This window comes from Rhincodon typus, chromosome 22 (genome assembly GCF_021869965.1).
Source record: "Rhincodon typus isolate 14 chromosome 22, sRhiTyp1.1, whole genome shotgun sequence".
In the NCBI taxonomy this organism is placed as follows: domain Eukaryota; kingdom Metazoa; phylum Chordata; class Chondrichthyes; order Orectolobiformes; family Rhincodontidae; genus Rhincodon; species Rhincodon typus.
The window spans coordinates 12,536,717-12,553,884 of NC_063353.1; the positions used below are offsets into that span (position 1 = coordinate 12,536,717).

The 17,168-nt window shown below is 39.4% G+C and overlaps 1 protein-coding gene across 1 annotated transcript in view; it reads left to right on the top strand.

Annotated features, from left to right (window-relative positions):
• Positions 1–3,598, top strand: part of LOC109930159 (anoctamin-2-like) — a 101,259-nt gene extending 97,661 nt beyond the window's left edge. The window contains exon 28 of the mRNA XM_020529700.2: positions 3,317–3,598. Coding sequence (XP_020385289.1) covers positions 3,317–3,598 — 282 coding nt within the window. The remainder of the gene's footprint in view (positions 1–3,316) is intronic.
• Positions 3,599–17,168: the final 13,570 nt, after the last annotated feature.

Below are 17,168 nucleotides of genomic sequence, written 5' to 3' on the forward strand. Positions count from 1 at the left end.
TGTAGGTACGGAAGAGGGATTGTTCCACGTAACCTACAAAGAGGCAGGCGTAGCTTGGGCCCATGCGGGTACCCATGGCTACCCCCTTTGTCTGTAGGAAGTGGGAGGAATTGAAAGAGAAGTTGTTGAGTGTGAGGACGAGTTCGGCTAAGCGGATGAGGGTGTCAGTGGAGGGGGACTGGTCGGGCCTGCGGGACAGGAAGAAGCGGAGGGCCTTAAGGCCATCTGCATGGGGAATGCAGGTGTAGAGGGACTGGACGTCCATGGTAAAGATGAGGTGTTGGGGACCGGGGAATTGGAAGTTCTGGAGGAGGTGGAGGGCGTGGGTGGTGTCACGGACATAGGTAGGGAGTTCCTGGACCAAGGGGGAGAAAATGGAGTCGAGATAGTTGGAGATCAGTTCGGTGGGGCAGGAGCAGGCGGAGACAATGGGTCGACCAGGGCATTCAGGTTTGTGGATTTTGGGAAGGAGATAGAAGCGGGCAGTGCGAGGTTGGGGAACGATGAGGTTGGAGGCCGTGGGTGGGAGGTCACCTGAGGTGATGAGGTTGTGGATGGTTTGCGAGATGATGGTTTGGTGCTCAGGGGTGGGGTCATGATCAAGGGGGCAGTAGGAGGAGGTGTCGGAGAGTTGGCGTCCGGCCTCGGCGATGTAGAGGTCAGTGCGCCATACTACAACTGCACCTCCCTTGTCCGCGGGTTTTATGGTGAGGTTGGGATTGGAGCGGAGGGAGCGGAGGGCTGCACGTTCTGCGGGGGAGAGGTTGGAGTGGGTGAGAGGGGTGGAGAGGTTGAGGCGATTGATGTCTCGACGGCAGTTGGAGATGAAGAGGTCGAGGGAGGGTAGGAGGTCTGTTCATATACTCTTTTCTCCTCACAATCATTTATTTACACCTGCCTAAATAGCTAGAGCTACAATGTTAAAAAAATACGATTGAATATTTCACAGGGTGGGGATGTCAGTGGATGTTCTGGGAAGACTGCTCAGGCTGACAATCTTTATACCAACACCTGGAGGTCATTCAGAATTCTTTTCCTTTTTGCAAAAAAGTTCACTAAAAGCTTCTAATTTTCAAACTGCTGTTGCCTTTATTTTGTGAACACAACATCCCATTATGCTTCCTTGGACAGATTAGTGAATGAGGGGGGAGTCTGAGCAGGCCCATTGTTACTGATCTGGTCTTTCATAATGTTTGAAACATGCTGCTGGATAATCTACGAGAAGGAGCATGAACCAATGGCTGGAGGAATTAGCAAATGAAGCAATCAAATATACCCAGCAAAGGCTTTCCACAAGTGAAATAGGAGGTCAGGAGATTGGAAATAAAAACAAGAGGGTTTTTTTTTAAACAATAGAATCCCTACAGTGTGGAAGCAGGCCATTTGGCTCATCAAGTCCATACCACCCCTCCAAAGACCCACACACCCTCCATTTCCCATAGCTAATCCACCTAGCCTGCACATCACTGTACACTATGGGCAATTTAGCATGGCTAATCTGCACATCTTTAGATTGTGGGAGGAAACTAGAATACCCAGCAGAAACCCACACAGACACAAGGAGAACATGGAAACTCCACACAGGTAGTCACCCAAGGATGGAATTGAACCCAGGTACCTTAGCATTGTGAGGCAGCAGTGCTAACCACTGAGCCACTGTGCTGTCTAAAATTGTCCATTGGTTATGTGCTATTGGATAAATCCTGGGTAGGCAACATTGACGTTGATATCTGGCTAACTAGCAACTTCTGACTGTTGGAAATTAAGAAATGAGCTATCATCTATTCAATTTTTGTATTTTTATTCACCTTGGTTCAACCTCACAATCTATCCCTTACTTGTGACGAGTTGTTAAATTTGCCAACAAACAAGTAGTTTTAAGAACAAACACTGAAAGAACTGTGGATGCTGTAAAACAGGAACAAAAACAGAAGTTGCTGGAAAAGCTCAACAGGTCTGGCAGCATCTGTTAAGAAAAAAATTAGAGTTAACGTTTCAGGTCCAGTGACCCTTCCTCTGTTTTGAGGAAGGGTCACCGGACCCAAAACGTTGACTCTGATTTTTTCTTCACAAATGCTGCCAGACCTGCTGAGCTTTTCCAGCAGCTTCTGTTTTTGTCTCTAGTTTTAAGAACAGTCCATTTTAGATGTGTTCAGTAATTGTAAGGAAAAACAGTGACAGCGAAAGCATGTCCGCAGCAGTCAGAGGTGCTGCAGAAGGTAAGACAACATTCAAGTGCTGAGAAGCAAGAAATTGTAACCTGCCTGGATACCTTTGAGGTCGATTTGGAGGAAAGAAAAGAAATGAAACGATGAGATCAGACATCAGGGGTAGGTGTGGATCTGGTTATGCAATGCTTCTTAATCCTGCAAAATCAAAGTTATGAAATATATGGTCAGGTCCAAAGATGTCTTGGTGAAAAGTGCCGCCACAAACAAATAGAAATGAAAGTTATTACGAATGTGGGTCTTTACAACATGGGTGTGTTATGAAATCTCTCCTTTAATCATAATGTGTACCAGCTGTTCTGGATAGGGGGAATGGAGGTCAAACTAAACCTCTTCCTAGAGACAGTCCTATTTCATCTGGTAGTCAGCAGGAAAGGAACCCAAACTGAAACCTATTGAAAATTAAGTGAATCCTTTCACACCTTGACACAGAAAATGGACAGGGTTGGATTGTGTGCGGCATAATTCCTTTCTATAGTATATCATTGTTTAATATTCTGCCTGTAGTAATTTACAGCTTTGTGCAAGTGAAAACTAAACTTTTTCCTCCCTCCTCTCTCCATTTGAAGCCTTGTACAATCAACACAGAGTCACAGATTCCTACTTCACAGAAATAGACCCTCCGGTCCAACCAGTCCATGTCGACCATAATCTCAAACTAAACTAGTCCCACCTGACTGCGCTTGGCCCATATCCTTCCAAACTGTTTTTATTCATGTACTTTTCAAAACGTCTTTTAAGCATAGTAAATATACCCGTATCCACCACTTTATCTGGAAGTTCATTCCACACACAAACCACTGTCTGTGTAAAAGAGTTGCCCCACATCCTTTTCAAATCTTTCTCCTCTCACCTTTAAAAATATGCCCCCTTGCCTTGAAATCTGCCACCATAGGGAAAAGACAGCTGCTAATCACCTTATCTGTACCCCTCATGATTTTAAAAACCTCTTTAAGGTCATTCCTCAACCTTCTACCTTGCAGTGAAAAAGAGTCCCAGTCTATCCAGCCTCTCCGATAACTCAGGAACTGTCTAAGTATCACAGATGAATCTTGCCATCATTCTGTGTTTCATTCATTGAATTTCAGAACCTGGTGATGGTCTTAAGTGAGGTACTTGTTTGGCTGATATCTGACGTTCCCAAGGATATCAGCATACGAATGAAAAAGGAGAAAACACTGTTCGTAGATGTGCTGCTGAAGGAAGAACAGGAGAAGGTTAATCTGATTGAGAGCTTTCCAGTGCAAGACAGGCAGAAGCAAAATCTGAAGACTGAAGTACAGAAGAGCCGAGCATCCAGCTTCACTCAGAGAGCCAGAAATCAGCGAAGCAGCTTCACATCATTTAGCTCACAGCACACAGATGTCTGAGCTTCAGAAGCACAAGAGGACTAACCACATGTGCCCTTGATACTAGCAGGAACAAAACCAAGACTCACCGCTTGGAGTAAGCTGCAATTAATAATGTTCTTGCCCAAAAGCAATGAAAATATGAGCTATGCCATGCATGAGCAGAACTTCAAAACCACAGAATGAATGAAAATTGCAGTGAAACGCAATTGCAGATTAACATGCACTTATGTAAAGAGTGGGTAGTTTTCTGGGTTAAAATCTACTTGAAAAGTAAGGCGAAGGTCCCCATGTATGCCAGGGGTCATCTACTGAATGTGGCTGAGAGATTAGGAAGGACATAATGGAAACTTGATATGATCAGAATGAATAGGTTCAATTGAACTCAGTCATATTATATATGTAAATGTTCACTACAACTGTAAAATACTGTGCTCTGTTAAGCTAAGGGGGACAAAAACAACTGTTTATGTTTTTAAAGATGAGATTTTAGTATTGTTTGTGCAGTTTACTGTGTTATTTTGTGTTCACATACGTCACTGTAGTTATAAGATGGGGTGTTGTGAGATATACCTGCTAGATTAATTCGATGTTGGAAAAAATAAACAGAAATTTTATTTCAACTTTTGTTTTAGAACTTTTTTTTTTAAATGTCAATATTGGAAGGTGAAAATTACATTTCTAACTTCAAGCCTCCTCCACCTGGAGCACAGCAGGGAATAGCTACTCTCCAAATCCCTAGCACAGATAGGGATTGTGAGCAGTATGTGTCCAGATTCCTGAAATGTAGGTGCAACTCAATGGAGCAGCATGGCTTCACGTGTTTACCTCTTTACGTATACCATGGAATGGCTCAGTGGAACTGCTTTAAATACTCATCTCAAACTCACTGCTATTTCAGAGGGACATATGAGCTGTCCATATGTATACTGTGCCACAGATAGCTTTCTGGAGAGTTGATTTAATTGTCTTCCAATATTTTTTATGCCTGATGAATGACTCAGCAGAGGCTAATACACACTTTTATGTTTGTGAATGAAAGAGTCTCAATGATAAGACCTCAATGTTGAAAGTTGGAGTTCCTTTGCAACTGACTATTTTATTTTCCCTCTGGTACTTACTGCATAACAAGAGATTTCCTTGAAATGTTGTTACAGCAGTAACCAGCTTCCAAATTTCCAGCATCTTGGAAACAAAAAGGACAGGTCATAAGAATCACTGAGGTCACAATATCCCATCAAACCAGTGTCAGTGGTTTGTCCTATTATCAATGTATTGTTGGGGAAAATAAGAAGCTTTTGTTCTTACAAAGAGTGAGATGAAGGTGGGCAAGGGGACACTGTTGATGTAACATCATGAGTAGTTGCCTGTGGTGATTGGTCAAAAGGGTGCAAACAGTTGATTGACACAGCATGGTTTGCCAACCTACAAAATAAGACAGATTAATGGGGGAAAAGGGCTCTTCTGGCACAATGGTATTGTCCCTGCCTCTGATGCAGGAGGCTCAGGTTCAAGTTCCATCTGCCCCAGGTGTGTAATGCCATCTCTGGACAGGTTGATAGAAAATATCTATATTAACAATGTAGGTAGGAAGTGAGTGGGGGTGGGGTGGTGGGCAGCGGAAGAGAGAGAGAGAGAGAGAGGATCCCAAGGAATATGGTAACACCTTCTGAGAAGATCAGGAGTTACCCACCAGGTCAAGGGAAGAACAAAGACTGTAACAATCAAAGAAATATCAGGGATAAATACTTCATCACTTCAAAACCACTGGGAACTGCCACCTCTGCTCCATCATTCTACATAACTGCTTTGAGATCAATAAAGCACTCTCATCTGCCTCAGATCATGTATTTCTTTATCTAATTAAATAAATGCATCATATCTAAACTGCTGCTTATTAACAACCCAATAAACTGTCTGAAAATTGCCTATAAATGTTTGACTGCCTACATTACATACTATGATCACAGCTGTCAAAATCTAACAAGTGAATGGCTTTTATTTTGAAACCGCCATTTCCCTGGAGTAGACCATTGTGATAAACATTTAGTTTGGATCCTGTTGTACCCATTTGTAATTTATTTCTTGCAAGTTAGCTGTAAAATTGACATATAATGTTGTCTATATTTGTATTTCCAATAAAACAGCTCTAATCACAAGCATAACATGAGTATCCAATTTAAAGACCCAGCACAATAACATGTCTGTCTGAATTTTCAGCTTCAGTGGGAGTTCCAGGTCATTAAGAAAGTCTAGACAGCAGTAAAACAAAAGTTTTACGTTTATATTGAGACATCTGAAAACTGGCAGGAGTAGAATTAGGGAGAGGGAAGAGCATTTACAACATGATACCAAAATCATCACGTTCAACAATCAATGAATTACTTGTTAGATATTGTCAGCCTTATTTACTGATAATTGCTACAATGTGCCGGTTTCACAATCAGGAGGAGAAAAATAATCAGTTTGGTTTTTTTTTGAAGACAGTTGTTATCAAATATATTAGATGTGTCCCCTTGAAAAACTGTCAAGGAATTTGGTATTTTGCTGAATGGGAAAGATCTCCTCACTAACTACTCCAAAACCATTGTATTATAGAACTTGACATAACAAGGTGTAGAGCTGGATGAACACAGCAGGCCAAGCAGCATCAGAGGAGCAGGAAGGCTGACGTTTCGGGCCTAGACCCTTCTTCAGGGTCTGCTTGGCCTGCTGTGTTCATCCAGCTCTACACCTTGTTATCTCAGATTCTCCAGCATCTGCAGTTCCTGCTGTCTCTGAAACTATTGTAGAACTTGAATGGAGTTGACCTACAGTGTTCACTGAATTCCATTTATTCACAGCACAAGTGTTGATGAACCCTACCAATCTTATAAATTTTGTACATGAAAAATATTACAGAGATTAAAAGGACAAAACCAAGTGAAACTATTCGCAACTTACAACTTGCAGGAATTTTTAGGCTATTATATATTGCATGTGTGTTTGAATGTATGGATATCAACATATTTTTGTGCATTCATAAAGCGTGAAATAAATGATTCAGAGAAAAGGTTGTGTGTGTTTGGGGTGCTCTCAAGTTTATGGTTAAAAGCTGTTTTGAAGTATAAGTTGGCAGTTTCCTTTTAAATGTAATTCGATGTAGACATTTCTGTGCTGTGTTCACACTTCTAATGTTAAGGCTCCATTTTAGGACTGCACTACAAGTAAGGCATTTACTAAGGCAAATTAAAAAGAAAGCAAATTCTGAGCATGACTTTCTGGAACATAATACTGCAGAGAAGACTTCCTAAAGGAAACACAAAGAATGTTAATGAACTTTTGAAATGAATTCTTTCAGTGGCTTTGTGCAATAAGCCTTTGACTTTCATCTAATTCTCCCAAAATTAGTGGTGACTGAATCATTTTATTTCGCAGCAGAGTTAACATCTGTTTCCAGGGAAACTCACTGTTCTGTTTACACTGCAGACAACAATGGAATTTCTTCCCAAAGGAACTAGCCATTGCATGATGCACGCCATCGCTTTCATCAAAGGATTGGCTTTCAGAATGTGTAGTCCAAAATCTGCGGTAAAATGGCGATGCAGTGTTTTGCATAAACTCTGAGTATATTTAATACAGCATTCTATTGCAAATATCTAATTTCATAATTAACATACAATAAGAATTGATTTTAAATGTTAGGCAGTGTTATAGGCAAATGCTATACCTTTGCAAAATAGAGGGTGATTGGTGATGAGATACCAGCCCCTGAAGAGTTATTTTACCTGGGATGTTGATTCTAATGGATTCAGTGATGGTAATACCAATGAATATCAAAGGGAAATGGGTTAATTCTCTTTAGTTGCAAATATTTTGTTTGGTATTTGTGCAGCACAAATGTTACTTGCCACTTATCAGACCATTGTTGACTGCGTGTCATTGTATACGGAAATGGATAGATTCAGTATCTGAGGAGTTACAGATGGTGCTGAACATTGTGCAAAGATTGTCAATCATGCCTACTTCTGACCTGATGATTGAAGTAAGTTCATTGACGGAACTGCTGAAGATGGTTGGATCTAGAACACGCTCCTGAGAAACTCTTGCGGTAATGCCCCAGGACTGAAATCAGGGCAGGACTACTGAACCAGAATCCCAGGCTACACTTCCAGGGCATGGATCTGAATCCTACCATGATAGATGGTGAAATTTGAAATTAACTAGAAAGCTAATCTAATGATGACCATGTAACAACTCTTGATTGTTATAAAAACTCGTCTGGTTTGTTGCTGTTGTTTGGGAAAGTAAATCTGCTGATCTAGTCTGTGTGATTCTAGACTGACAGCAATGTGATTAATTCTTGACTGCTGTCTGGGCCACAGAAGCTCAGCCAGTGATGCCCATATTCCTTGAACATTTTTTTTTAAAAAAGACATCCTCAAACTACCACAGCCATCTTTCTTGAACTAGTTATAACGTCAACAAATGGAGCACTACTTTTGACATAAGTGTTGCTAGGACTCCTTAACTTACTACTTGTTCAAATACAGTCTTGATGTCAAAGGTGGTCACTCTGACCTCGTCCCTGGAATTCAGCTCTTTTTGTTCATACTTTTATGAAAATGAGATCAGGAGCTAGATATTCCTTAAAGAATCTAAACTGAACATCGGCAAACAGATTGCTGCTAAATGCTGTTTGATAACAAAATCACTAACCCCCTTCTATCACTTAGCTAATGATTAATAGTGGACTGATAAGGTGGTAATCGACCAGGTTAGATTTGTTCTGTTTTTCACACTCAATTAATGCCTTTTATTACCTTTAATAGTCAACTACTCCAGTGCACTTCTATCTAGTCCTCCACATTCTACCTGCTCTAAACTTCTAAACTTGAGGCCATCCAAAATTCTGTTACCCATGGCTTTACTTGCAGCAGGTCCAGTTCCCCCTTTCACCACTGTGCTTGTTGATCAGCAACTGGCTCCTGGTCAAGTGACATTTTGATTAATAAATTGCCATCTTCATTTTCAAACCATGTGGCCTTGCCTCTCCCTAACTCTGTAATTTCCACAGCCTCATAACTCTCTGTGACATCTATACTCTTCTATTTCAGGCCTCTTGTGTAGCTCTGATTTTAATGACTCCAGCTTTGGTGGGCATGGCTCCAAATAGAATAAGCCCCACACTCTAGACTATCCTCCCCACACCACTCTACTTCATTTTCTTCTTTTAAGATCCTATTTAAAAGGTACCTCTCTGACCAAGCTTTTAAGCTTCTGCTATAATATTGCCTCCTGTGAATCAGTGTCATACTTTAGTTCAACAGTACTCCTGTGAAATGCCTTAGTTCATTTTACAACATTAAAGGCACCACTTATAAGTAGGTTGTTGTTTTTAATCACCCATGTTAAGTTTGGCAGAGGATTTCTGGTAATGACCTGTTGCTTAAGCCTAAATTGGTACATCTTAAATTAAACTTTCACACCAACACTTAATTGTAAACTGTTCTTTCATTTGGTACAGCAAATCAACACAAAGTATTGCTCCGGTGCAAAACATAAACAAACTGTATCTTTATTGTTTCAGATACAAATGTATGAGAGATCAGTTAGGAAGCAAATATGAGTTATAAAAATGCTAAAGCATTCAGATGAGATTCAGATTAATCTTTGAGTTTGGAGAACTTTTTTTGTATAGTAAACATAATTAAAGATTAAATCAAAATATACTTCAATAAAAAGACAGTGATACATATATGAATAATATACCATTTATTAATTGTTTAATTACTAATTTATTTATTATTACAACATCTTTTAAAACATAATGATTTCCATTTGTTTCAAGACTTGCTGCAAGTCTCAGGGGCCACTGATTCTTCTTTGAGTACTTTCTTTTGAAATTCCTACAAAATAAAATGGGAAAGATTGCACAGTTAAACTGAAGTATCCCAAGATAAAGACATTACAGCATAGAAGGAAACCATTTAGCTGATTATCAACGCTGACCCTTCAAAGAACAGTGAGGAGACATATTATCACATAATAATAATTTTAATGGCATATTATTTATTGTGTCATATTTTTGATCCATTGATATCAAGCGTTGGTGGTGGCATTATATTAAAGATACTGCCATACAGTTTGTTCACAGTTTTTCATTTTCCTCTTTTATAAATATATAACATCAAATGGAAGAAGGAACTGCTCTTCTGAGATGAAAAATCAACCACAGCTCAAATAATTTCTTTAACCTATTCCATCTGGGATCAATGACCTACTCATAATTTTTTTGGGGGGGGAGTTGTGCTAAAATTGGGAGAGCTGTCACACAGATTAGTTAAGCAGCTGCTGGTAACCAAGTAGAACTCCTCAACCTTTTCCAGCAACTTCTGTTTTTGTTCTTGATTTACAACATCCGCAATTCTTTCGGTTTTCCTCAACCTCAATGTCTGGGTATGTCTTGTCTCACTGACTAAGTCTAACCAAAGGTGTTGGCACTGTTATGAAGTAATAGCCTTGGGAGTCCTCTATGTTCATTTCATTTTTCAGATATCAGGCCAAGCCTCCGACTGATCACTCACCAGCCTCACTCTGGTGATTAATCAGCACTCTTCCATTTTGAGCACTAAGATACATTGAGGCGTCTTCAATATCTGTCATCAAGCGGGTCTTGTTAGCACCATTGCTGACAGCGTTTGAAAAAGCCTGAAGGACAATAGCTAATGGAATGAATAATTGGCAGGTTGATGAGCAAACTAATGTGAGGGTCAAATAGCCTTTTTGACCTTATCTTACTATTCTACTTCTCGCAAATGCACTTGCCCATGACAGTAGTGATAAGAATGTCCACAACACAGTTCTTGTGGAGATAAACTCCTGTCTCCAACAATTGCACTCTCCACTGTATCATGTGGCACTGCTACTATGCAGAATAGGATAGATGCAGAACAGATTTTGCTGGTCAAACTAACCTGGGCAGGCATGAAACTCTGTAGCCGATCAGGAGCAATTGAAACATATTTCCCTACCACCCATGGCCCAGTAATTTCTTTACTTTACAGTCAACTTTGATTCAATGAACACATACCACAAATAGCACTGGTTATGTCTAATAATGCACTGTCAATCCAACGAAGCTGCAACTCAGCAGACATAGTATATTACAGACACAGCCAAGTGATCTCAGAACCAATAGACCAGACCAGAGTTCTGCAGTGCTACCACATTCAGTCATGACTGATGTTGGACAACTAAACTGTCAGCAGAAGGCAGAAGTTCCTCAAATATTATCATTCTCAATGATAGTCCAGCAGCTTAAAAAACATAAATGTCTAATTATCTTTTTGGTGGTGGATGTTGACTAAAGCACATCTCAAAATCTTGAGGAGGAATTCATTCAATTTCCTACAAAGGTCTTTCAGCAGCTGTTTGGTAGTCATTAGCATAAACATAGAGTTAAATTCCTCTATGGGCCCCCTGCCTCAGATGGCCTGGGAAATAGCCTGACTTTTGCACAAAGGATAATGCACCCTAAATGTGAGTGTTATGATGAATTTGTTCAAGCAAGGGCTAGGTATGCTCCTTACCGGGATGGAGAACAATATCATTTAGAAAAAAAACATATGGCATTAAAAAAAATGGGAACAATCTCCTGGACTAGTTTGGATGACCTAGGGCGGCAGAGAAAAACTTTCCAGATCTACTTGCCCAATTGGACTTTTCCTTTGTTTATTTAGATTTTTACCTCTCTTCGGAGATTATTATGTTTTGGTGGAATAGTGACTGTCTATTTTGTGGCGCATAAGGTTTCACAAAAGTATGGAACAGACTAGATGGAAAAAAAGATCTTTACTTGTCTATCATTATTTAACTCGGATCATGTGAGGAATTCTTTAGATCCTACAGCGGTAACATCAGTGCTAGCACCTGTATGAAACACTTAACAGTTCAATGCAAACAACTTGCCCTTTAATCATTGAGTCATGTTGAATTGAATTGAATTGAATAGAATTAATTTTATTGTCACGTGTACTCAAATGAGTACGGTGAAAAGTTTACAATCACCTCATTATTGTGCCATCTTAGGCACAAGGTACCTAGTTACAGATATGCAAGATCAAATTGATGACCTATTTACAACAAACTAAATGCTTCAGCGGAAAAAGAAACACGAAAATCACTAAAAGGTGTGCCACAGGTTATCAAAGCAATGAAAAAGAATATCAGGGAGTAGGCTATAAATTCCTGAACTGAGCCTTGGCTTAATGACACAAAGAAAATTGCTTGTAGCCTAGTCATTATAGAGGGTCTGGAAAGGGTCCAGAAATTTACAAGATTGATACCAAATCTGCATGGGTTTCCATATCAGGCAGAGATTGACAGGCTATCTCTTTTCTCTTGAGAGAACAAGGTTGAAGAGTGGCCTAATTGTGATTTTTAAAGTTATGATAGGTTTTGGTATAGTGATTACAGAGATAATGTTTCTTTTTATAAAGAAGCACCTAATTAGAGGCCATTGATATTGTTTACTCTCTAAGAAATCCATTTGGAAATTTAAAAGAAATGCTGTTACACAAATAGTAGTGAAAATAATGCTATCAGAGGAAGTGGTTGAAGCAAATAGTATATAGAAATAAAAGTTGCTGGAGAACCTAGCATTTCTGGCAGCATCTTAGGAGAGAAAACAGTCAACATTTCAGAAGGGTCACTGGATCTGGAACATTGATTTTGCTTTCTCTCACAGATGCTGCCAGACCTGCTGAGGTTCTCAGGCAACTTCTGTTTTTGTTTCAGATTTCCAGCATCCACAGTTCTTTGTATTTTTCTTTAGTATGGATGCATAAATGGGGAAACTAGACAAGCAAATAGGGGAAAAGGACTGGTTGGGTTGAATGACTTGTTCCTGTGCCATATATCCTATGTTAACCTGTGAAGAATTTGTAATTCCTTCACATATTAATGAACAAACATAGTAAATTATATGAATGACCTCTAATTTTCAGTGTATTGAAGCTGAAACATTAATATATGGGACATCAATTATGAGGAAATCAGGAACTCTCATTATATGAATACATTTTGTGCAGAAACAGGAATATATTAAGGGCAAGACATCTAACTCTGTTAACTGCTAACTCTCTGAAGAATAATATTCACTGGCTACTGTGACAATGCAATGGCAAGATTTATTGTGAATAAAAATGAGCTTGTAAATGTTGGAATAGTGTCAGTAGTGCAAAATTGAAGGTTTATTATTGAAGGAATTATACCTGACTCTCTCCCAGATGTGCTTGTCTAGATTAACCAAGGTATAAATGTTTACCTGAGCTGTGCATCTAGCATGTAGATAATGGAATAAATCAGCAGCCAAACAGACTTGTTAGGAACATAAGATCATAGAGAGTAGACCATTCAGCCCATCGATTCTGCTCTGCCATTTAATACGATCATTGTCATAAAAGAGTGCAATGCAGTATAATGCCTCCCTCACAATGATGCTGGTTACAGGAAATTCTGGGTCAGTCCTGATTTTAATAGGGCACAGACTAAACTTAAAAGAAGAGTATTTCAAGGAGCAAAAAGTACCCTTAATCCTACCAGTGATATACTGTATTAAAAGTAAATTTCAGATAACTATATTTCCAGGATTGTCAGATAAGCTGATCAAGAGCAACCAGTTGTTAAATTGAAAATACAGCTATGAAACATGGAGAGCTGTCATTAATAGTTAATACCAACTGTGTCTGCAACCATACTTCAGGGAAAATGATACAGGAGGCAATTGTTCTTTTTGTGGTTAGAATTTTGATACCTTATTCAGGTTCATAAATAGATCATTTACCCAGTTGAGAAACAGTTAAACCTAAAAGAGTTTCACTTGTGCTTAGTGAGAAAAGGAGTGGAGATTGGCAAGATACTTGATGAGTTTTGTGCAAGATGAGAGTGGGGTGCTTTGTTGTTTCTTATATGTTAGTCCATACCACACACAGCCGCGTTCTTGGCACTTTAAGTTTATTAAAAACACAATTTACATGGTTATAATGTCACAGACTTACATGGTCTAATGTTACTGTACATTACACACATGTAGCTCACTGACTATAGATATTCTCTTCATTACACAGAGCAAGTGACTGAAGATGAGGTGGGCATCTTTAGATGAGAATGTCACTGTCATGGTGTCATGTAGCGGTCTTAAAGGTACAGTGGTTGTTTGGTCTGGGATCAAAGTCATACACAGCAGAGAGTTCCCACTCACTTGGCAGTGCACCCTTCTCCTAAAGCCTTCTCCTTCCCAAGCATTTTCCTATTGTGACCCCATCTGTACCTTGAATATTGTCACAACCTCACAGTGAGCACTGGAGGTGATCTGTGGGAGAAGTGGAAGGGGGTTCTCCATTGTTACCCCAGACATTACAGCCCATGACCACACTTTGAGTCCTGATGTCTACTTTAGGAAATGCTGTACTACATCACCAAGCAACAAAGGATTCAGGCTTCACTCCCTTAAGATACCAGAAGCATATAAATTTGAACTCTGGTCTAATACCAGAAAATAAGTAATAACTACATTGTGTACTGATTATATTAATGCACTGAAAGTAAGTTTAAAAGAAAACAAATACTCTAGATTGTAAATAAGCTTTCAGGACCCTGAAATACATGAAATAATATAATTGTCTTTCCACCTTAAATCTGAATAAAACTAATTGCACACCCTTGATATTCTGGATCTTGATTGACTATATCCAAAGTTCAATAGAATGAGAAATGGTTGAACCATACACACCAATCAATGTAATCTCTCAGATTTCCACGTAACCATCCAAAGGTGGCTTTCAAATTCATACACCAAATTGCTACAAATGCCACATTGAACGATGATTCGCATGGGAGTTTGCTGATTGCCTTTACCAATTTTGCATAAACTGACATATTTCATTAAATTGTCAATGATTATACACAACGTGGTGAAACAAAGGAAGCACACCTGGCCACTATGTAAAACTCACAGGGTTTCTGTTGACATGGATGCAATTATATGTAGAGTCAGCTGAGGTTTAGCTACGGGAGACAGATGCCAATGATGACTCAGATGTGCAAGCAACCTGATAAGAGGCTTCATTTGGCTTCGGGGGAATGAGCTTAATGGTACTCTGCACCTTAACTCAGACAAACACTTCATTCTCCTAGCAGGATGAATGTCAGCAGTAAAAAAATTAAGTAGACATACAAATTTGTCTTTGCTGGCCTTTGCTGGTACACATGACATCTCCATGAACAAACTTTTTTGCCAGATCCAAAGGGACATTAAAAAGAATTTATTCATCAGGAAACATCCTCTACCAACAGTGTTCAAAGATATGCATTGCAAATTAATGTTATCATTGGAAAACTATATGTGGTGTGTCTGTCCAAATTTCCAATTTATACTGTCAGTATGTCCCCTGCTGGACATCAGAAAATTACCATTTAGGTGAGATTATAGCAGCAACTAGAAAGCAACTACACAATTTGTCATTACTGAAGGTGCATTTGGTTATCAATGAATCTGCATATATCATCCTGGCCCTATTTATTGGTATTAATATGTATTTATTATGACATTCAAAGAAATTAAAACCTTTATAGCAATTTTGAAATGTCTTCCTTTACAGAGTAGATTTAATGATTGGAGATTACAGGCAGGGAGATTTATCTGAATTCAGAATTCGTACCTTATGATTCTCAGCGAAATGCAAAAATTAAACATTTGTTGCTCAGGCAGGCCTGAAAGATTCAGCTTGCACATCAGCCTGAGGAAAATCACTTTAATGTTGTGGAGGTGAAAATAAATTCGACCACTTTTTTACTCACGTCATAGGTGCTTTGAAATTCATTTCCTCTGATCTCGTAATTAGGGAAAGTTCATGAAACAAGATTCACTCACACACAATGAAGAACTTTAAGCAAAAATACTGGAATAGCTATTTCTTTGATCTTTAATAAAATACCAGTCCCAATATGTCTGCAATTGTTCTAGCTGTATAATAGTCACTGTTTATCATTAATGCATTTTCAAGTCTTTACTACCTTTTAAATCTAGATTACGTCAGCTCTTGTAGCCAAGATCTCTCTGATGGATGAGTGCAGGCTAGCTTTCAATCTCAAACCCATTACTAGAAAACCCAAGCCCTTCTTGGTTAATTGGTTTTGTCTCCTGCATTTACCAAATTGCTTCTTAGAATCTCTTTTACTTTAGGTGAATGAACCCAGAAACAAATTTTCAGACCCTGTTTTATGTTTGAGGTTATGAGGCAAATTAATGTAATAGAAGACAACAGCCAAATTAGTAACAGCTGTATAATACAATTTGATGTTTCATTTAAATTATTTAACCTAGAAACCGTGTGGGAAAAAAGCATAATGAAATTATAAATCTCTCTTTAAACACAAACTTAGCAAAGTACAAACTGATGGCCAGGTAAAAAGAATCTCTCTTTCTTGGGTATTGCTCCGAAGGGCACACTTTATCAAAGCTTTTTGTCCTTCATTCATCAGGGCAATTTGCAAGAAATGCCAATATGATGGGAATTTACATTGTTCTGAAGAAGGGCCGCTGGACTCAAAACGTTAACTCTACTTTCTCTCCACAGATATGCTAGACCTGCTGAGTTTGATTTGATTTGATTTGATTTGATTTAATTTGATTTGATTTATTGTCACGTGTACCTAAGTACAGTGGAAGGCTTTGTTTGTGAGCAGTACAAGCAGATCATAGTAAGCAAAGACATACAGATATAGGGTGAAAAAAAACTTGGACAGAGTAAAGCATACAGGTTACGCTGCACAGGACGTGCACTAGGCAAGACCAACATTAACAAGATCAGCATTATATTAAGTTAGAGGGTCCCTTCATCAGTTTGATAATGGCAGGGAAGAAACTGTTCTTGAACCTGTTGATGCGTGTGTTCAAACTTCTGTTTCTTCTGCTTGACGGAAGAGGTTGTAGGCGAGCGTTACCAGGGTGGGATGGGTCTTTGATGATATTGGCAGCCTTTCCGCAGCAACATGACCTGTAAATGGAGTGCATGGATGGGAGATTGGCTTCTATGATGTTCTGGGCTGTGCACACAACCTTCTGTACTTTCTTACAGCCCTGGGCAATGCATTTGCAGTACCAGGCCATTATGCACCCAGACAGTATGCTTTCTGCGGTGCATCTGTATAAGTTGGGGAGGGTCCTTATGGACGTGCCAAATTTCCTGAACTGCCTGAGGAAGAAGAGGCCTTGTTGTGCCTTTTTGACTTCGTATCTACATGGGAAATCCACAACAGGTTGTTGGTTATTGTTACTCCTAGGAACTTGCCGCTGTCAGCCCTCCAGTTTCTCCAGCAATTTGTGTTTTTGTTTCACATGGGCATTAGGTCAGATGACTAAATGCTTGGTCAAAGACATGAGTTTTAAGGAGTATCTTATTGGAAGAAAACAAGATAAAAAGGCAGAGATAGTAGGAACTGCAGATGCTGGAGAATCCGAGACAACAAGGTGCAGGGCTGGATGAACACAGCAGGCCAAGCAGCATCATAGGAGCAGAGAGGCTGACGTTTCGGGCCTAGACCTTTG